The following is a 22,353-nucleotide window of genomic DNA, read 5'->3' as shown; positions in this document are numbered from 1 at the left end:
CAGCTGTTTCCTCCATTTAGAGAGAGGGTTTAGAAAGAGCCGCCATTTGCCAGTAATTTGTTGCTGTTTAATTGATGACTTTCTGTGCATGGCAATAGCAAGAAACAATATTTCACTAAGGATAGGGATTTATACTGACAGAAATAGGTGAGAAAGTGAGCACATAAACCATTGGAAGCGAAACCGTGTCTCTGGCCTATATACAAGCGTAGTCATGGATGCTAATGCCCAGAGCTAGTCTGTTTCTGACACCTGGGACTAATCTAACCAAGACAAATCAAACTGGCAATAAATCCAACATCAAAGCACTGTGTGTGTGTGTGTGTGGTGTGTGTGTGTGTGTGTGCGCACGCATGCGCTTAAATCCCTTCTATTCCTAAGTGTATGTGACAGGTTAAACTTGTCTAAAGGTGTAGAGAGCATCATGGTTAAGGCCAGGATCATTATCATCCTGGGTTACAATGCTTGAGCAAATCAGACAGGATCCCTCTGAGGACTTACCATCAGGAGGTGGGACATGCGGAGGGGTGCCAGGTTTGTCTGGAAAAGAGAAAGAGAAAGATAAGTGCATTAGTTAAGTGAAACATATCAACAGATCCCAAAGGGCTGGCAAAGTCATTGTGGTGGAGGTGGACACTGTCTGCACTCAGCTCCATCACAGAGGAAGGTAATGAGGAGCAAAAAAGACAAAACTGGCTCCGAATACAGGAGTAAAACTCATGAGCTGTCACTGACTTCTCCACAAAGTCTCAGAGGGTTATATATACACACGGTACGTGGTTAGCAGTGTTTAGATCCGGAAAGAGACTTACCGGAATGCACGACTGTATTCCCAATAGTGACTTTGGGTATTCTAAAATCAGGGATAGTGTCATAACACGTAGGCTAGTGTGAGATAAAATAAACATACTGCTGAACTATAATGTAATGAAGAGAAAGTGTTAGTTACAGTGCCTTTCTGTTTCTACTTCTGCTGAATTTGGTTACTCGTACTGCCCAGATATCATACAGTCAGACCTTGAACTCATCGCAGAATCGTCCTGATTATCATTGCTGTCTGAAGTCTGCAAAATCCTCAGTACGGTATTGCCAATCTACCAAAATTTCCTACTCCTTTCAAGTAAACTTCAAGGAAAGTGTATCGTTCCTTGTTGCTGTAGTGGTCATCTTTTACTTTGTAGCTTTAATTTCACCTTTACAAAATACATAATTGGACCACAGTGACGGACCTTTCAGAGTAAAGGTAAAACATACGAAAGTTACCACCCCTACGACAAAGAATGGTACAGCCATAAGTCAGAAAAAGTTGGGATGGTATGGAAAATGCAAATTAAAAAAAAGAAAGCAATGATTTCTACATTTACTTTGACTTGTATGAACCCAAGATTTTTCGTGTTTTGAATGGTCATCTTCATTTCATTTGTTAATATACATCCATTCCTGCGTTTCAGACCTGCAACGCATTCCAAAAAAGTTGGGATTGGAGAAATTTAGGGCTAGTAATGAGGTAAAACAATTAAATAATGATGTGGTTTGAAACAGGTGATGTCAACTGGTGATTATTGAGGTTTTTCACCCACGTGACCAAGTCATGTGAGGCTGCCATTTTGGACGTCACGGCTCGAATCAGTTTGAATGCGAGGAAGGCGACAAACGAAAAACATAAAAGAAAAAGGAGCGAGATACAGAAAACACCTTCACTATCCAGCGACGTAGGGCATTTACAGGGCGAGCAGAGGGAGAGGTATTTGCAAAAATTGAGGTTAGCAGGCTTAGAGAACGACGTTTACCTGCTTCCACCAGGATTGTTCACTGACGTACGGAAGTACACGAAGCCCTCGTCTTTACCTGACTTCGGCCCACATGATCTGTATACCTATGTTGTTAAAAACCCATCGCCATACACAGGTATTGATCTGAAAGCGTATAAGAGTTTGGATACCTACAAATATTTTGTGTCAGGCTGGGTAACATGCCTACATCAGCGGGTCGTCCCTGGAGCCGGTGGTCGCCATCTTATTACAGCTAAGGTTTGTTCACATTTTCATTTACTTTCGGTCCTCAGGATAAACAAAATGTTATTAAATGTCATTGAAATAACTTCTTAGTCTGTTGAGACATGGCCCGTTATAAATTTGCTGTTACCAGGCAATGACCAAGAACTGTATTATTAGGGTCGGTGTCTGTGTTGTAGCAGTGTACTAGCAGCTAGCTGTTAGCACTAGCTAATGTCAACAACATCGTAGCTAGTATGATACTGTAGCAATGTTTACGTTCAGTCATTTGGATGACTGTTAAAACCTTTCAGTCTCAAGTTTTTCCTTTACTGTATTTACTAGTTTACTGAGCTAGCGCGCTCGGGCAAGCTGGGAGCTAGCGCGCTCCGGCACCAGAGCGCGCTAGCTCCCAGCCTGCCCGAGCGCGCTAGCTCCCAGCCTGCCCAAGCGCGCTAGCTCAGTAAACTAGTAAATACAGTAAAGGAAAAACTTGAGACTGAAAGGTTTTAACAGTCATCCAAATGACTGAACGTAAACATTGCTACAGTAACATACTAGCTACTATGATGTTGACATTAGCTAGCTTGACCTTCAAAATGGCGGACACCGGGGCGTCACGTGACCCTGTGACGTCAGGTGAAAAACCTCAATAATCATGTTTTGGTACAAAATCAGTATCCAGGAAAGACCTAGTCTTTGAGGAGCAAAGATGGGCCGAGGATTGCCAGTTTGTCAACAAATGCATGAGAGAATTATTGAAATGTTTAGAAACAATGTTCCTCAAAGAAACATAGGAAGTCATTTGGATATTTCACCCTCTATGGGGCATAATATCATTAAACGATTCAAGGAATCTGGAGGAATTACAATGCGTAAAGGGCAAGGGCTCAAGCCTAAGCTGAACACTTTGAGATATTCATTCATATGTTTGTGCATGGGGCACGAAGGCTAGCCCATATCGTCCAATCCCACAGAAGAGCTACTGTCGCACAAACTGCTAAAAAAGTTAATGCTGGCTAAAACAAAGGTATCAGCATTAACTTTTCAGCAGTTTGTGCTGCAGTAGCTCTTCTGTGGGATTGGACCATATGGGCTAGCCTTCGTGCCCCGTGCAAATTAATTAGCCTTGGCTGCCCATGACACTGTTGCCGGTTCACCGGTTGTCCATCCTCGGACCATTTTTGGTAGGTACTAACCACTGCATACCGGGAACACCCCACAAGATGTGCCATTTTGAAGATGCTCAAACCCTGTCGTCATTTAGCCATCACAATTTGGCCCTTGTCAGAGTCACGTAGATCCTTACACTTGCCCATTTTTCCTGCTTCCAATGCATCAACTTTGAGAACTGACTGTTCTCTTGCTGCCAGATATATCCCACACCTCGACCGGTGCCATTGTAATGAGATAATCAATGCTGTCCCTTTCACTTGTCAGTGGTCATAATGTTATGGCTGATCGGTGGAATTACGTGTAACTACATATCACTGCATTTTCATAAAGTTAGAATGAGCCTTTTTTATCTCCATAGAGCACGGGTCAACATAGGGCATGGAGCCGCCATGTTGTACTGCTACAGTAGCCCAGAATGGACAAAGTTCTAGAGAGCGCCTTCCACATTTCACGATTTTACAAGTACCAGTGTGAATCTGGAAGGAAATACCAGAAAAAAGATGAAGAAGAAGAAGAAGAAGAAGAAGTAGTGTTTACTGGTGCTGGATAACGAGATTGAGAACCCAGATTTTGAAAAATGAAGGACCGTACTTATTATTTAGCATGAGAAAAGGCAAGGGAGCATGAATGGAAGTATGGGAAATACGCTCCGGGCACCGTTATTCGCCGTAAAAGAATAACTTCACAGATACATGAGAATCACACACACACATAACTGAACAACACATCAATAACTCAATATTTATGGTTCGATCTATACATTTATGCCAGATCCATTACTCATCTCTCCCTTGCTATTCGTTTCTTTGTTTGTTTAAAATTCAGAATTTCACAAAGAAAGAAAGAAAGAAAGAAAGAAAGAAACCCTACATGCATAGTGTAGCATATCATTTAGGTACAGCCATAGAAAATTCATGGCGCCTTGTGTTTTCTTACAGTGTGATATTGACCCAGGCAGTTTGCACTCAGTATTATCTGGATTTTCAGTAAAGATTAAAGTATTGGCACCCTGGCTCTATTTACAGCGCGGTGCAGATTTGTCGAGCTGCTGCCAAGTCGTGCAGTAGTAAGACAAAAAAATTCTGAATCCGACTAGAACGAGTGGTAAAGCAGATGATATGAAGGTGCACTGAGAGATGAAACACACAGAGAAAGATAGTATCTAGTGAAAAACAGAACTGTCGAATAAGAGTGTGATAGCAGTGAGAGAAAAAAAATGCGTTTAAGCTATGATTTGAGGGAATAAATTTCACCCGAGGCTCTGCGGGAGTGAATTCCAAAGCTTGACTGCTATAAAACTGACAGACCTGCCACCCATGGAGGAAAGTTTTATCACAGGGTGCGTGTTCACTTCTTTTCACAAGAAAATCGATAGAAAAGTCTCGGAACTGAGTAGAACTCACTTTCTAACAATGCAGTACATGAATCTTTCTAGTATAAGAGCATCCCTGGTGCCCTGCTCCTTACAGGCAGTGATAACGCATGCATAAAAACCCTCATCATTTATGCAGGTGACCTAACACACACACACACAGAGGGCTGGCACAAGGATTCTGCATTCCTTGGAATTGAAGTGGCAGAATCGAGTTTAATTTTATGCTCACTTCAAATTGCTTGTCAACCTCTAAGCGTGAGCAAGGAAGGAGGCCAGAATTGGAGGAGAGAGAGAGAGAGAGAGAGAGAGAGAGAGGGGAAGCGCAAGAGGTATGAACTGATAGATAGGGAAAAAAGGAAAGGGGATTGTGTGTCATGCTATGAATAATGAAGTGTCAGTTACGAATTTTCATCTGAAAACATGGGCATCGTGCCCCCCCCAAGTCACACAGTCACGCACACACACAGGTTTGTCTCACTATCCTTGTGAGGACCTTCCACTGATATAATTATTATTGTAGTTAATTGATGCTGTGCCTTCACCTAACCCTGACCCTAACCTTAACCTCAGTAATGAAAAGGAAACTTTTTGACTCTTTTATTTTTTTCAATTTTTGTTTAAAAAACAAAACACAACAGCAATTTCCTTGCAGCCACCATCCAAATGTCCTTACAAGGTCGAAATTGTCAGATTCTACTATCCTTGTGGGGACATTTGGTCCTCAGTAGTACATAAAAACATGCGCGCGCACACACACACACACACACACACACACGTCTCAGGGGCAGCATGGGACAGAGAATATAAATATTCCCAACGCGATTCATATGTAAATCTCTCATGGCTAGAGATGAGATTCTTTTCCCTTCATCTTCTACAGAGTTCCATTTTCATTTCCTTCATCCAAAGCCACGGCATTTAAATTCACATTTATATGTCTTGCACGTGAATGTGTGTGTGTGTGTATATATATATATATATATATATATATATATATATATATATATATATATATATATATCTGTATGTGTGTGCTGTCAATGGGAGCTCCAGCAGTGCCCCTGAACAGTTCTGCGTACTCGCCGTTCCCTCAGCCTGCTGAATGAAATGGAAAAGACTAACTTCAGGTCTGCGTCCCTCTCCACCAAGCTTTCGCGTGCTGCTCCGCTCCTCCCTGTGTTAATCGCCCTCCCGACTCGTCGTCATCCTTTTCTCTGAACTCAGACCTCAGGAATGGGAATGGAAAATGTTCTGAGTTGGGATTGAAATCTAATGCAATCTCCAAAGCAAAATTGGTTCGCTTAGACGACCGGGTTATAAATGAACTTCACATTTCAGCACCTTTACTGAGAGGGAGAACGGAAAAGACCGACAGGGCTCTTCTTTTTTTTTTTGAAGTCACAAAAAAGGCCCTTTTCAGGTCTTTTAATCAAGATCTAATGTCACAGCATCTGCTTTGACGGTGGAGCGTAAGCCGAGACGACTGAATAGCCGCGAGATGATGTTAATGACCCACAGAGCAGGAACACGGTCCTGAACAGCCCTCAATTTTCTTCCTTTCTCGTCTTTTTCACTTGACCAAGCACATATTAATATCTTTCTTCGGGAAGGAAATACAGTAAGTAACATCTCAGTGGTACACAGAGGAGAGTGCTTTATACTGTACATCAGCTCCTAATGCTCATTGATTTTCATCAATCACAATATGATATGAATGAGTGTAATTAAGAGTTATTCGAAATCATCATCAGGACCGTTCCGATCATGGAAGCAAGTCGTTAGATGGTGCATCTCGCTAGAAACATGCTGGGGAGTGCGAGTGGAAAAAAGGAAAGCATTGAGCTCTTCATTCAAGCAAATACAGCGAGCGCTGACACTAATGCCAGGCTTTCCTCCACCAAAGGCGTTTAATCTGCCCACTTTATCCCGCTGTGTAGAGTAAATGCCACCGGCTTGTGGTGAGACAGAATGCCACTGGACCGCGTGTTTAGACAGAAGAACTGAGGCACTTTAGAAGATGAGGCCAGTTTATCTGTGTCATCCTCAATCATCTGAGATGTCAGGTGCTAGATCGAATTTTAGGCATTAGGGATTACTTTTCGACTGCCATCGATCCTTATTGAGCCATCCATCCATCAAGATAGCTCTTCCTTTGAACAGCACTCTGATAAAAGGTCCATTACACATGCTACACACACACACACACAAAACGACATAAAATGACAGATTTCATTCAGCTAGTGACCTATAGGGGAGTTTTCCAATACAACAATATACCTCTCTCATACACACACACACACACACACACACATAATAATTATGAGTGACCTACAGTTGTTGAGGAACAGGAGCACAGCAAAGCCCAGCGTGGATGTAGCCAGCAGTATGAGGCAGATGTTACAGGGGATCATAAAGTAGCGCACCACCAGCGAGACTTTGTGCTGGTACATGCGGTCCCGCTCCGGCCGCGGCGGCGGGTAGTGACAGCTGGTCATACTCCAGTCCACGCTTCCCCCCAAGTACGCCACGCTGAGAATGTAAAGGACACCTCAGGGGCAGAAAAATCAAAACCTCAAACACTGCTCCCGGAGAAACACTGATCCAAAGATTTTGGCATGAATGGACAAAATCTGGTCGCACTGCCTTTCATAAAAACAAAGCAGAAAACAGAACATGGGCTCGGCGTGACACATTTTTGTCGTGATAAGATCCAGAAGTGGATGGGGCGATGGGGCTGTGTTCCTATGGCCAGTGAACTCTGAGCAAATTCTCCATGTTGGGAATGTTACAGATTTGTATGTGTCAACATCTGTGCACTTTGTACTTCACATCCACAAACTGACAAACAGAGCTCGGCGATTCAGTCATCAGTACTCAGGAATCAGGAAAGTCTTTTCCTGTTTAAACCTTTTCATCCGAGGAAAAGCAAACCGAGTAACACGTACTCCTTGCCTTGCCCTCGCCACCTGACTGTCCTGGTGCCAGGTTGATCTCCTGTAGCACGTGTTAGTTACCGGCTGCTCAAGCTGGACACAGACAGCTGCAGGCTTCAGCCATCGCTACACGCGCACACACACACACACACACACACACACACGCACACAAGCGCACTCCAACACACACACCCACTAACACTCAGAGCAGGAGCACGCACACAGCTGGTCCTGAAGGCAGAGCCCCGGCTCCGAGCAGCTGATGCTGAACAGAAAGCAAGCCTGGCAACGACGGTGGAGAAGAAAAGACACTCCAAAAAAACCCCCACTTGACTTGCTTTCTGCTTTATTATTGAAGAATAATTAGCTTTTTCCTTAGTAGTAGAAGCTGCTTGTTATTCTTCCTCACTCCCTGTCACACTCCAGCTCCCTGCATCTGTTACGATCCTCTGCTCTCGATTCAGGGCTTCTTCTTGCGTCTCGAGTGCCGATCCTCAGTTGGAATATTCACCATCAGTCAAAAGCAACTCCTTCGACAGGCACTATTCATGTCAGAGATCCCCCCGGCATCAGCGCACACACCGTTCAACCAGCAGAGCTCAAGCACAGTAAGACAAGAAAGCTATGACCAGCCAGAGACGGAGGAGCCATCCGTGTGCATGAGGAGTTGAGCCAAAAGAGAGACAGAGAGAGAGAGAGAGAGAGAGAGAGAGAGAGGATGCACTAGCTGAGGAGACTTCAGTGGTCGGCTTGAGTATTGAGGATATTCCAAGTTTTTCTGTTAAGAGTGTTCACAATGCTCTCCCTGCCTCGACTAGAGGAGAAGTGGGGGAGCGCACGGACCGTGAACAAAGAGGAGGGAGGGAGGGAGAGAGGGAGGAAACGAGGGAGGGGAAAAAAGAGTGAGAATAAAAGCTGTTGGGAATACTTAGGAGTGTTTTGGTTTTTTTTTTTTATCGGGGGGAGGTCAACAGGCAAAAGACAAAGAAGTCGCTGGGCCAAATAAATGTCAAGGCTTTTTAGGGTTCAGCTGATTTAAAGAGGAGAATGGCCACAAAGTGTCAAAGGCAAAAAGAAAAATCTGTGTGTGTGTGTGTGTGCGTGTGTGTGTGTGTGTGTGTGTCCTCGCTCATATGTAGCTTTCAGGTGGTTTAATGAAATTCTTGACAATTTCCAATAAGGAGATATGAAAGAGGGAAAAAAAAATGCATCATGCAAATAAAATCTGCCGAGAAAAACATCTTTAATTAGATTCCAACGATTTCAGTGATTCATGCTCTCGTGACACTTGGCCACATGGTTGTTCATGTGTCATGCTGGGAAAAGCAAAGGGAAAAAAAAACATGAAGAGGTATGAATATTTATCAGGGCTGGCAGCTGATCAAGAGAAAATGTGGTTCTAATCCATAAAATGATTTCACAAGATTCGATGTGAATGTATATTTTATGAGCAAAATAATGAGGTCAAAAATAAAAAATAATAATGATGCTAAAACACACACACACACATACACCCATCAGCGCATACTGACACCAAAGCAACTGTTCATCTGCACCAATATGCCAGTTTATTCCATCAATTATTTATGCTCACTTTTCCTCCCCAGTTTTTTTCCGCCACACAGCTTTTCAAAGACACACACACACACACACACACGCAATCTTTCAGGGTCCTGCTCTGTTTCGTATCTGAGGTCATTTATCTCTTTGGACACGGCCTTTTCATCGACTCAAGAATCCCTCGGGGACAGAGACAAGCTTCCGCTGCACCTACCACAGAACATGGGCTTGGCCAGGCCTCTAGCAACAGGGCTGCGAGTTCACACACCAGCTGGAGCCCCCCCAAAAAACCCACCGCCTGCACCATCTATCTCTGTTCAAGCTGACACGCAAACTAAGAAACATGCACAGTGAAGACAAATGGCCATATTGTGACATTTAAATGAATAAAAAGCAAAAAAAAAAAATTTTTTTTTTTTTTTTGAAATGCTCATCCGCAAGAGGGCGCCTTCCTATCCGGGCTCCTTCAGGACACAAATCAGCCCTCTTATTTAAGTTCAAAGCTCTCTGTAATGCATCTTTAATGTGCGTGCTATCTCAGAAGGTTAACATCTCTCTCAGCACGCTCTCAGCTGGCAATTTCCATTACGGCGCTAGCGAAGAGCCTGCCTGCTTCCTGTTCGAGCATGACAGACAGCCTGGAGATCGCGCCTCTCTGTTTTTCGGACTCATCTCGCCACGTCCCTGGCATGATACATGTCCCTGTTTCCAGGGGCGACAGGAAAGGGACGATGCATATCAGTCCACGTCCTCCAGATCAAAACTGGAGGGGGGGGGGATGGACTTCTCTGATCAAACAGAAGAGAGAATTAAAAAAAAAAAAAACACACACACACACACCAGTGTTACAAATACAAATCTATCTTGATGACAGAAAGCTGTAATCATAACACAGAAAAATGCCTAATAAGCATGAGTCCAGTTACCAACAACAAAATCTTTTCCAGTTGGTACAAAACCACAACATTAAAAAAGCAAGACGGATGTTTGAGTCTATCTGTGAAATCCTTTCTTTCATGAACGTCAAATACACTCACCGGCCACTTTAATAAGAGCTTTTTCTTGATTCGAAGATTGCTGTTCTTGGCTAGCAGGAGTAGAACCCAATGTGATCTTGTGCTGTTGCGTGCTGAGATGCTTTTCTGCTCACCACGGTTGTCAAGAGTTGCTATGAGTTACTATATCCTTCCTGGCAAAAAAAGCTTGAACCAATCTGGCCGTTTTCCTCTGACCTCTCTTATCAATAAGGCGTTTCCACCCACAGGACTGTCATTGCTCACTCAGTGTTTTTTTTTTGTTGTTGTTGTTGTTTTTCGCACCATTCTGTGTAAACTCTAGAGACTGTTGTGTGTGAAAACCCAAGGAGATCAGCAGTTTGTGAAATACTCAAACCAGTCCATCTGGCTCAAACCAACACCCATGCTACAGTGAAAGAAAGTCACGCTTTGAGATCACATTTTTTTCTCACTCTGATGGGCGGCACGGTGGTGTAGTGGTTAGCGCTGTCGCCTCACAGCAAGAAGGTCCGGGTTCGAGCCCCGTGGCCAGCGAGGGCCTTTCTGTGCGGAGTTTGCATGTTCTCCCCGTGTCCGCGTGGGTTTCCTCCGGGTGCTCCGGTTTCCCCCACAGTCCAAAGACATGCAGGTTAGGTTAACTGGTGACTCTAAATTGAGCGTAGGTGTGAATGTGAGTGTGAATGGTTGTCTGTGTCTATGTGTCAGCCCTGTGATGACCTGGCGACTTGTCCAGGGTGTACCCCGCCTTTCGCCCGTAGTCAGCTGGGATAGGCTCCAGCTTGCCTGCGACCCTGTAGAACAGGATAAAGCGGCTAGAGATAACGAGATGAGATGAGACGAGATGATTTTATGCATTGTGCTGCTGTCAAGGGATCGGCTGATGAGAGAACTGCATGAAACAGCAGGTGGATGGGTGTTCCTAATAAAGTGGCCAATGAATGTATGAGTCTTCTGTTTGCACACCATTTGCTTGCTTCGTATATTTCATCCATTTTACACTGTTGAAAATCTCAATAGTAGCACACAGACACATAGCAGTATTAAAGGTGCAATATGCAATGTTGAAAAGTTTTACAAGATCTAAAAAAAATTATTTAATTTCAAAGATACTGTATGAAAAACATTGATTCACAATATCCCCATGCACTATTTTGGCTAGTTTCTTCATTTTAACCTCCTAGGGCTTAGCGGTCACATGCGTGGACAGCACTTTATGGAAATTCGGAACAAGAATCCACATATGTGGACATACTTTTTCTCTAAAAGTACATCTTATCAAAAGATGATGCTTAGTTTTTATTCTAATCAGGTTCTAATAAGCCCAAATAGCAAAGAGAAATAAAAAATGCATGTAAAAAAAAAACAGCTTGAGCCTTAGGAGGTTAAGGTTCTGTTTACATTTTACAGGGCCAGAAAAGAGCTGCGAGGCTGAAGCCCTCATCTCATCTCATCTCATTATCTCTAGCCGCTTTATCCTTCTACAGGGTCGCAGGCAAGCTGGAGCCTATCCCAGCTGACTACGGGCGAAAGGCAGGGTACACCCTGGACAAGTCGCCAGGTCATCACAGGGCTGACACATAGACACAGACAACCATTCACACTCACACCTACGGTCAATTTAGAGTCACCAGTTAACCTAACCTGCATGTCTTTGGACTGTGGGGGAAACCGGAGCACCCGGAGGAAACCCACGTGGACACGGGGAGAACATGCAAACTCCACACAGAAAGGCCCTCGCCGGCCACGGGGCTCGAACCCAGGACCTTCTTGCTGTGAGGCGACAGCGCTAACCACTACACTACCGTGCCACCCAGGCTGAAGCCCTCTTTCTTAAAATATGTTTTTCTCATGAGAACCATGTAAGGAATAAAACATGATGGAAATATCATCAGAGTTGATTATCAGCTCATCCGGCTGACAGGTGATGAGTTTATGCCATCATGTGTGTCAGGCATCGTCCACATTTCACAAAAATCACTTCTTCTCTCTCAATTCTTCATGGATTTTGATTCTTTTTGGCAGGAATGTAGGTCTGCCTGGGGAGCATATGGCTTCTACACAAATTTACATAATTGCAATTAATAATGAAGATATGGAGTAATTAAGCCCTAACGAGCAGTTTCCACACAAATCGCTTCTTCTCCCTCAATTCTTCATCGATTTTGATTCTTTCTGGCATGAAGGCAGGGGCACCTAGGGTGCACATAATTTCTACCCAGATTTGCTTAATTACATTTATTAATGAAGTTATGGACTAATTAAGCCTTAATGAGCAATTCAACAAAAATCGCTTCTTCTCCGTCAATTCCTCACCGTTTTGGATTCTTTCTGGCAAATAGGTCGGTATTCCTAGGGTGTATATAGCTTCGATATATAGCTTGTATATAGTGTACAGTATATACGGTAGCTTGGAGCATTTATTGCACAAGGTGGCCCACTTTAGATCGTTCCTTCTGGACTAGACGGGGCTGGAGTGAGCCACGCCGTCATCGACGGTCTGGTTTTCCTATAACCATTATACTTTTTATAAGTTTATAGTTAATTGTCACGCTAAGTTCCTTTTATCACTTACATTATAGTAGCTACAAACACTCAGTTCGTCATCAGTCTTTTATTCTCTCTAAAATTAATAAAACAAAAATAACGCTGCTTGTCATGTTTCCAAGAAATCACTAAGTCCTCTGCCTTGAAGACTCTCCCATGGCAGAAAGCTTACTGAGTGTTCCAAAATGCTGATCCTGGAGACTCCTAAAATATACGCCTCCTTACAGGAAGCTTGATCAAACCTCAGATTAGACTTTGTCTTTTTATAAATAATACATTTTTCAATCTGAGTCCTTATGAATGAGCTGTTGCTATGGATACAGTAACCTATGAGAACCAAAGCATTAAAATAAACCTGAAATATGCCATGTCGAAAATGAATCAACACCTTCTGACCAATCAGATTCAAGAATTTAACAGTGCTGTAATTGATTTAACAGCTGGATGGGGCTGGCAGGTAATGCTTATGTAGCACATTAGTTTTATAATGAGAAATAAAATTAGAGAATTTAATCAGTTCTTTTGAATGGAATGAATGTTTACTGAACTTCATGAATGACGCTCTTCATAGTAGACACAAATTTTTCGCCTCGTCTTCGTATTATACAAGCCCAGTGGACATGAGCAATGACTCATCCCGAAGTCTCCCAGTCGACTCCAAAATTCCCTGCGGTGTCTTCTCAAATTCAAAGAGCTCGAAAAAACATGTCAGAAGTTTCACTTTTGTGCAGGTCTACAGCACAGCAGTTGGCCTGATCATCTTCTACACACACACACACACACACCATCATCAAATAAATTAGGCCACTTTGATTACAAGCAGATTTCCTAACTACTCAACTCATTACGCCAACCCTGCTCAGGCTGACAAATCTGACAGACAAAGACAGGGAAGGAGGAGATGATGGAAGGAGGAAGGGAGGAGAGCAGCATAATCTCCACGAGAATTAGCTCAGCGTACCTCCAGCCAGACGTTGCTCCAGCTGGAAACTCCTTACTTCACTGCTTTGTCACGCAGCTCGCAAGAGGAGTGAGAAAATCCACAAAGTGAGAAGAAGCTGAAGAACTGTGGATACTCTCTCTCTCTCTCTCTCTCTCTGTTTCTCTCTCTGCTGAAGCTCTGATTATTTTAAATCAAGAATAACATCGCTGTAACTAAATGTGAGAACACAGATGCTGTCTGGACCGCAGTCACTAAGCACGGACATTTTTTTTTTAAGGGAACGGAATTAATGATAATGTCTCAACCTTCAGATTTGTGTGTGGGTGTTGCTGATTTTTTTTTTCTACCTCCACATTCACACCAACTTCTGACAACTTACTTGGCGAGTTTGCCTCATCAACAGCACTTTTAGAAAACTGGCAAGCATGGAAGTGTTATTGGCTATTCAAAAAACACAACTTCTTTGGCATGAGACAGAGAGATTAATAGAGTTGTTGCTGTTGCAATTTTGTGTGTGTGTGTGTGTGTGTGTGTGTGTGTGTGTGTGTGTGTGTGTGTGTGTGTGTGTGTGAGCAAAGATATATTGTAAGCTGCTATCACACGTTGATGATGAATCCTGGAAAGTGATCACTGATCATTTTGTTTCCTGCATTAATGATGATAATAATGTAGAAGCCCTGAACTGAAAAGTTGTTGTGTCACTATTTTTGACTTAATATTTGATTATTTTATGATGTGGCTGTTTGGGTGGTGCAGTGGTTAGCACTGTTGCCTCACAGGAAGAAGATTCTGGATTTCAGCCTTTTGGTCAACTGGGGCCTTTCTATTGGCCCTTTTCCACTACCCTTTTTCAGCTCACTTCAGCTCGCTTCAGCTCACTTCAGCCTGACACGGCTCGCGTTTCGACTACCAAAAACCAGCACGACTCAGCTCGCTTCAGCCCTGCTTAGCCCCTAAAACTCGCACCGTTTTGGAGTGGGGCTGAAGCGAGCCAAACCGTGCCGACTGAGTCTGGGGGCGTGAGGAGACACTCCCCTGTGCACTGATTGGTGAGGAGGAGTGTCCTCACATGCCCACACACGCCCCGCGAGTGCGCTGGGATCTGTAAACACCGCAAACCCGGAAGAAGAAGAATTACGAATTACGAGAATTTCTGAAGCCTTATGCGCCTCGCCTCATCTATACGCTCTTGCCAGTATCTGTTGGCGTTGTCGGTGACAAGCCACAGCACCAAGACCAGCAACACTAACGACTCCATGTCCTCCATGTTTATTGTTTACTCTCCGGGTCGTGAGACTACCGCTTAAAAGCTCACTGAATCAGTGACATACAGAGCATCGTGGACGAGTTCGCGGAGCGCAAGGCTCGTCGTATGCCCTTCAAATAATGCGCGCAGTAGGCTATTGATGTTTTATTATGAGCCATGTACAGTATGTCACCTAATGTTTTTTTGTTTCTGAGTTACATGTTCGTTTGAAGGACTTAATGTACAAAATAACATAGTTGCACCCCGTAGTGTTGAAATTGGTAAACACAGTGCATTCAGTGAGGTTTGCACCGCCCTCCTTTTATTTCTGACTCTTCCTGTCACCGTTGCAACCTCTGAGCGCTCATTCGTATGCCCTTCAAATAATGCGCGCAGTATAGGCTATTGATGTTTTATTATGAGCCATGTACAGTATCCTAATGTTTTTTGTTTCTGAGTTACATGTTCGTTTGAAGGACTTGATGTACTAAATAACATAGTTGCACCCGGTAGTGTTGAAATTGGTAAACACCGCAGTTGCGGACATTTTGTAGCCTAAAATGATGTTATGATAAGCTTTAATAAAGGGCCCGGTCATTTGCCCCGCCCCCGGCCCGGCTCTGACTTGTTCCGCCACTGTCACTGATGTCACTGTTTGCGCTGCTTAACGACATCACGTGATGTCCACCCACTTTCGCTAACTCCACCCAATGTGTCCACCCACTTCCAGCCAGCACGGTTCAGCGCGGTTGTAGTCGAAATGCAACTCCAACAGCCCCGCTCAGCTCGACTCAGCTCGACTCAGCACGGCACGGCTCAGCCGCGTTTGTAGTGGAAAAGCGGCATAAGTGGCGTTTCCATGTTCTCCCCATGCCTGTATGGGTTTCCTCCCACAGTCCAAAGATGTGCAGATTAGATCAACCAGCTACTCTAAGGGTGTATTCAGACCAGGATAGTTCGATAGTTCACTTGCTTTGGTCCGAACCAAATGTTTTTTTTATTTTTTCATTTTGGTGCGGTTCGCTTTCACACTGTACATTTTAGTAAGCGGACCAAAATCTGTCAACAAAGCCACGCACCCTGAGGTCGTTCAGCTATTGGTCAGAGACGACACGCGCACAAAGCGTTAAGTTCAAAAGTAGTCATGGAGGCTTTCCGTGCTGTTATTCTTTTTAATGTCATCGAAGCTATATGTTTTTTCCAGTTTTTACTGTTTTCACAATTGTGCGATTACTATGCTGTTGTACAAGTAATTTATCAATGACGACGACAAAGGGCAAGGCGGCTACGGAGGATAGCGCTGATGAGCGCACATCATGTTGTGACAGTTCTGGCTCTTCACGCAAGACGGAGGAGGTATGTGTCGGGATATTCGCCTTATCCATCGTAATAGATGAATTTCTTTTTTGCGTCGCTAGTACCGCCACTTTTTGAAAGAATGTCCCTGATTTTAATGTAGGTCTGACGGAGTTTCTTCACTTTTAGCCGACATTGTTCTGGGGAGCGCGTGAACCCCTTCTCCTTCATTTTCTCACTGAATACAGCAAACACGTCGGCATTTTTGTGTGTTCTCTCCAAAAGCTCAGATATGTGGACATCTGCCCATATATCCACAAGGGTACGCGTTTCTTCCTCGGCCCACGTTTGCCCCCTACTCATTTTTTGTACTCTGTAGTCTAGCCTACCACTGGTCTGAATGACTGAACGACTGTTGTAAGGTTCCCTTGACAACCGAAACAGTGTTTGCACTTTGCGGTGGAGTGTCAAGACTCTGTTTCCCATAATGCTCGACAAACGACGGAAGCTCCCGAGGTACAAAAAAGCAAAACTGTCGGATTAGGTCCGGTCTGCTTTCACACCTCCAAAAGGTCCGCACCAGAGTTCCTTTGGTCCGGACCGAGTCCGACCTTGCAGCTCGGTCTCGGTCCGCTTGTTTGGTCCGGACCAGAGTTCGGTGGTTTGTATTCAGACCAAACCAAAAGGTCCGGACCAAGGGAAATTTGGTTCATTTGGTCCGGACCAAACAACGTAGGTGTGAATACGCCCTAAATTACCCAGAGGTGTGAACGGCTGTCTGTCTCTCTAGCCCCTTTTACACAACTGGTCCAAGGCAGAATTCTTACACCTTTATTCCGCTTCACGTTCTGTATAACTTGCTATAGCAAGTTATGAGTGTTTGAAATATGCTCTGTAATACATCAGTCCATGTGTCAAAGCAATGGCCGTAAACGAGATTCGCCGAGACCTGTACGAGACATCGTAGGACGGAAGTAAAATGTACAGCGGAAATCAAAGTGACCAACATCTGCCAACGTTGTCAAAAGACACGTGCGCCCTCCTTCGAATGCTGACGTAATCAAGCCGGAAGTTTTCCCTGTGTCCGAAATCACTCCCTACTTACTATATAGGGCACTATATAGTGGGGACGCCATTTTGTAGTGCTGTCCGAAACCTTAGTGAGGATTATGTGGGAAATGCACTAAGTATAATATGTATTTATCACAAAAATACATGCATGTATTTATTATTTTGAAAACCCACCAGCCGCCTGATCTGGCACGTTTTAATTGTGCGACAGTAATGACGTACATACTAGCGCGATGGACTAGTCCTTATCCTGTCGTCTTTCCAACTCTTCTCTACTCCACGTTGGTTCGAAGTCGTTTGGAATAATCTCCATCACTGATGAAGCTGGCAAATCTCGAAATTAATCTAAATTGGAATGATCTGGCGATCTGGCCGCTGTGTAAACAGTTTTCAAAATGTCGGCACTGACCTTCACGTTTGAAGTCTCGCACAGGTCTCGTGAAGTTCGCGCGGATAAGCGACGCCTGCGAACTTGTGGACCATACGAACTACATTCAACATGGCTAAAAACCGAAAAGGCTGATAAGTGTAATATAGTATGCCAATACGAGTCATGGTATAAGGTTAATAAAACTGAAAACATAATTGAATAAGACGTTAATTAAGAAATAAAGCAAGTTTAAAAATGACTTCAGTTCTCCTTTAAGCACAATGAAATTCCTCTCTGCAGTTAACCCATCTGAAGCAATGAAGACACACATGCACACACACACGTGAGCAACGAGCACACACACATACCCAGAGCAGTGGCCAGTTATGCTACAGCACCCGGGGAGCAGTTGGGGGTTAGGTGCTTTGCTCAAGGGCACTTCAGCCCAAGGCTGTCCCATGTTAACCTAACTGCATGTCTCTGGACTGTGGGACCCAGAGGAAACCCACGCAGACACGGGGAGAACATGCAAACTCCACACAGAAAGGCCCCCGTCGGCCGCTGGGCTCGAACCCAGAACCTTCTTGTTGTGAGGCGACAGTGCTAACCAACATGTTTCACACAAACATGTTTCTCATAGGAGTCTCTCCATTCCTCTCTTCCTCATTACCTTTCACTCTGATTCTCTCTCTCTCTCATTTTCAAGTACAGTTTTCTGTGACACTCCCCTCCCACCCAGAAAGCCGGCTCAGTTTGAGCTCTAAAGGACGCAATCTCATCTCATCTCGTTATCTCTAGCCGCTTTATCCTGTTCTACAGGGTCGCAGGCAAGCTGGAGCCTATCCCAGCTGACTACGGGCGAAAGGCGGGGTACACCCTGGACAAGTCGCCAGGTCATCACAGGGCTGACACATAGACACAGACAACCATTCACACTCACATTCACCTACGGTCAATTTAGAGTCACCAGTTAACCTAACCTGCATGTCTTTGGACTGTGGGGGAAACCGGAGCACCCGGAGGAAACCCACGCGGACACGGGGAGAACATGCAAACTCCGCACAGAAAGGCCCTCGCCGGCCACGGGGCTCGAACCCGGACCTTCTTGCTGTGAGGCGACAGCGCTAACCACCATGCCGCCAAGGACGCAATCATGTTTTATAAATGAATATATCCTTTGAGGCTCTTACTTCTCTGAAACATGAATTATTTAACAGAAGTGATTACATGCTGTATGTGATGCTCAGTAACTTTGCTTGTGTTTGCAGAGTGGTATAAATGATCCCAGCTAACAAAAGCACCTCAACACCAAGTTCACGCATCTTTGCTTTTAAAGCTGCACCAGTATTCTTGGGGTATTCATATTTCCAACGCTTAGAACAAAAATAACAGAAATCACAAGTTCATATCAATGCGCTAGTTCTAAAAGGCTATCATTCCCATAGTATAGTAACAGCTGGTACACAAGGTCTTGAATGGAAGATGCATTACATAACCTAAGGCGAATAATAACAAACAGATTTTTTTGTTGCTGGAAAGTTTGTGAACCCTTTTTAAAATTTTCTATATTTCTGCATAAATATGACCTAAAACATCATCAGATTTTCTCGCAAGTCCTAAAAGTAGATAAAGAGAACCCAGTTAAACAAATGAGACAAAAATATTATACTTGGTCATTTATTTATTGAGGAAAATGATCCAATATTACATATCTGTGAGTGGCAAAAGTAAGTGAACCTTTGCTTTCAGTATCTGGTGTGACCCCCTTGTGCAGCAATAACTGCAATTAAACGTTTCCGGTAACTGTTGATCAGTCCTGCACACCTGCTTGGAGGAATTTTAGCCCGTTCCTCCATACAGAACAGCTTCAACTCTGGGATGTTGGTGGGTTTCCTCACATGAACTGCTCGCTTCAGGTCCTTCCACAACGACTTGTGTCCTTAGGGTCGTTGTCTTGCTGCATGACCCACCTTCTCTTGAGATTCAGTTCATGGACAGATGTCCTGACATTTTCCTTTAGAATTCACTGGTATAATTCAGAATTAATTGTTCTATCAATGATGGCAAGCCGTCCTGGCCCAGATGCAGCAAAACAGGCCCAAACCATGATTCTACCACCACCATGTTTCACAGATGGAATAAGGTTCTTATGCTGGAATGCAGTGTTTTCCTTTCTCCAAACATAATGCTTCTCATTTAAACCAAAAAGTTCTATTTTGCTCTCATCTGTCCACAAGACATTTTTCCAATAGCCTTCTGGCTTGTCCACGTGATCTTTAGCAAACTGCAGCCGAGCAGCAATGTTCCTTTTGGAGAGCAGTGGCTTTCTCCTTGCAACCCTGCCATACACACCATTGTTGTTCAGTGTTCTCCTGATGGTGGACTCATGAACATTAACATTAGTCAATGTGAGAGAGGCCTTCAGTTGCTTAGAAGTTACCCTGGGGTCCTTTGTGACCTCGCCGACTATTACACGCCTTGCTCTTGGAGTGATCTTTGTTGGTCGAGCACTCCTGGGGAGGGTAACAATGGTCTTGAATTTCCTCCATTTGTACACAATCTGTCTGACTGTGGATTGGAGGAGTCCAAACTCTTTAGAGATGGTTTTGTAACCTTTTCCAGCCTGATGAGCATCAACAACGCTTTTTCTGAGGTCCTCAGAAATCTCCTCTGTTTGACTCACACCTGATTGTCATCCCATTGATTGAAAACACCTGACTCGAATTTCACCTTCAAATTAACTGCTAATCCTAGAGGTTCACATACTTTTGCCACTCACAGATATGTAATATTGGATCATTTTCCTCAATAAATAAATGACCAAGTATAATATTTTTGCCTCATTTGTTTAAGTAGGTTCTCTTTATCTACTTTTAGGACTTGTGTGAAAATCTGATGGTATTTTAGGTCATATTTATGCAGAAATATAGAACATTCTAAAGGGTTCACAAACTTTCAAGCACCACTGTACAGCAAATTCCCCAGTGTTGAATTAACACTTTCAGAGTTCATTTGTGTCCAATTGGACACATACCGGTATAAACACAGTAGGGTGTTAAATCAACACTCTGGGTGTTAATTCAACACTGGGGATTTTGCTGTGATAACTGTTGATATACGTAGTGGAGTTTTCTGTTAGGAGATGTAACGTGTGGAAGGAGTCTCCAGTGCCAGTCGTTTTTTAACAGTAAATCAGGTTTGTGGTTTCCAGTTTCTCAGTCACATGACAAGCTGTTTTTTGTTTTTTTCCCCTCATGAGCATCAAGAGATACAGAGAGAGGATACAGGAGAGACTGGAGAGCAAATAACTGTTTATAGCTGCTCAGGGACGTGCACAGGATTGCAGAGGGGCAGGGGCTCAAAGTCAGAAAAAGGGCAGCAAGTGCATGATTTTTTTTTCCCCGGTCCTTTCCAAAATATGGAAAATGTAGAATTAAAATTAACGTACTAATAGGAAGGTAAGTACTTAGCTATGTGTCCTGTGTTGGTGAAAGTGATATGCAATTGCCATTTCTTTTGTGTCAGCAAAATTGTCACTCACATTATCATAGGCTCGGAAGACATGCAAAGCAATAAAACACTGGTGCATTATTAGGCTTTTTTATTGTTAAAGATTTAACATTGAACAGTGAAACCTGAACTTTGAACAAATAAGTAAGTAGCCTAATGGACAAAATGATAAAAATCAGTCCTTCCTCTCATAAGGTAGAAGCCTAACATTCCAGGGGCCTTAAAGCAGTAACCTTCTGGGGGCCATGTCCCTGTAGATATTAATGACCTCATTGTGATTTATGGGTATGTCTTTTTCAATCGAGAGGAGAAGGAGATCAGAGAGCCTCTCTTCTTTGCATAGGCTTCTGGGTACATTTTTCACAAGCTTTAGCTTGGAGAAAGACCTCTCCACTGTTGCAGTGGACACTGGAATCGTGGCATATATTCTCATCATTTCCTCCAGTGCTGGGAAGATGTCATGTCCACTGAAAAATAGAAACTGACACATAACATTGTTTTTTTTCTGAAACATAACCCACATTTGATTTGAGCATGTTGTGGAAGAGGTCGACGACTAGTTATATATACAAGAGGAGAATGTAAGCTTCCCGACGATATATGATACTCGCATGTACACCGAAGCACGGCCGAGGCAATCAATTGTGAACAGTAACAGGTCAGGTCACGTCAGTTAACAAGCAGATTATTAAACTACAGAGACTTAAAGTGCTGATGACACGTTTTTGACATCTTTGGCGATGTTTTATAACATAAAAAGTAATTCCCGATGATCCATATATTAATTCATGAAGGCGCCTATTTTACAAGTTATGATGATAAACGCGGCTATTTGAGCAAATTTGACGGGGCTGCAGCACCCAGGAGACGAAAGAGGAGGAGGAGCTATATGACGTCAGCGAAAGAACCTTCCTCCTCACTTACCAGTTTGTTGTTGATGCGACAGGTGTTCAGTTTATCATTATTAGTATTTTCATTAGACATTATTATACATTATTATATATATAGTTATTATGCCTTCGCGTTGTGTTGCCGGCTTTTGCTCCAAAACCCACAAGGATGGGGTAAGTTTATTCAAGTTTCCCAGAGATCCCGTGAGCTGCATGCGAAGTGGGTGAAGCAAGTCAGGTGCACTCGTGACAAGTGGGAGCCCTCACCAACATCCGTCCTGTGCTCTGAACACTTCGATTTGGATTGTTTTGACACCCTTCCCAGCTTAAAAGAATCTCTTGGGTGTTCAGTTCAGCACAAACGCGTGTTACTACCATCAGCAGTGCCTACATAGTGTTGCCAGATTGGGAGGTTTCCCGCCCAGTTGG

General features: G+C 43.7%; 1 protein-coding gene across 1 annotated transcript in view; it reads right to left on the bottom strand.

Annotated features, from left to right (window-relative positions):
- The window catches only part of agrn (agrin), a 584,915-nt gene that overhangs the window by 347,301 nt on the left and 215,261 nt on the right, over positions 1-22,353 (bottom strand). The window contains exon 3 of the mRNA XM_060938311.1: positions 502-540. Within this exon, the coding sequence (XP_060794294.1) occupies positions 502-540 (39 nt within the window). The remainder of the gene's footprint in view (positions 1-501; positions 541-22,353) is intronic.

This window comes from Neoarius graeffei, chromosome 13 (genome assembly GCF_027579695.1).
Source record: "Neoarius graeffei isolate fNeoGra1 chromosome 13, fNeoGra1.pri, whole genome shotgun sequence".
Lineage (NCBI taxonomy): Eukaryota > Metazoa > Chordata > Actinopteri > Siluriformes > Ariidae > Neoarius > Neoarius graeffei.
Note: the sequence above shows the minus strand (reverse complement) of the source record. Positions and strands in the feature narration are given on the sequence as shown.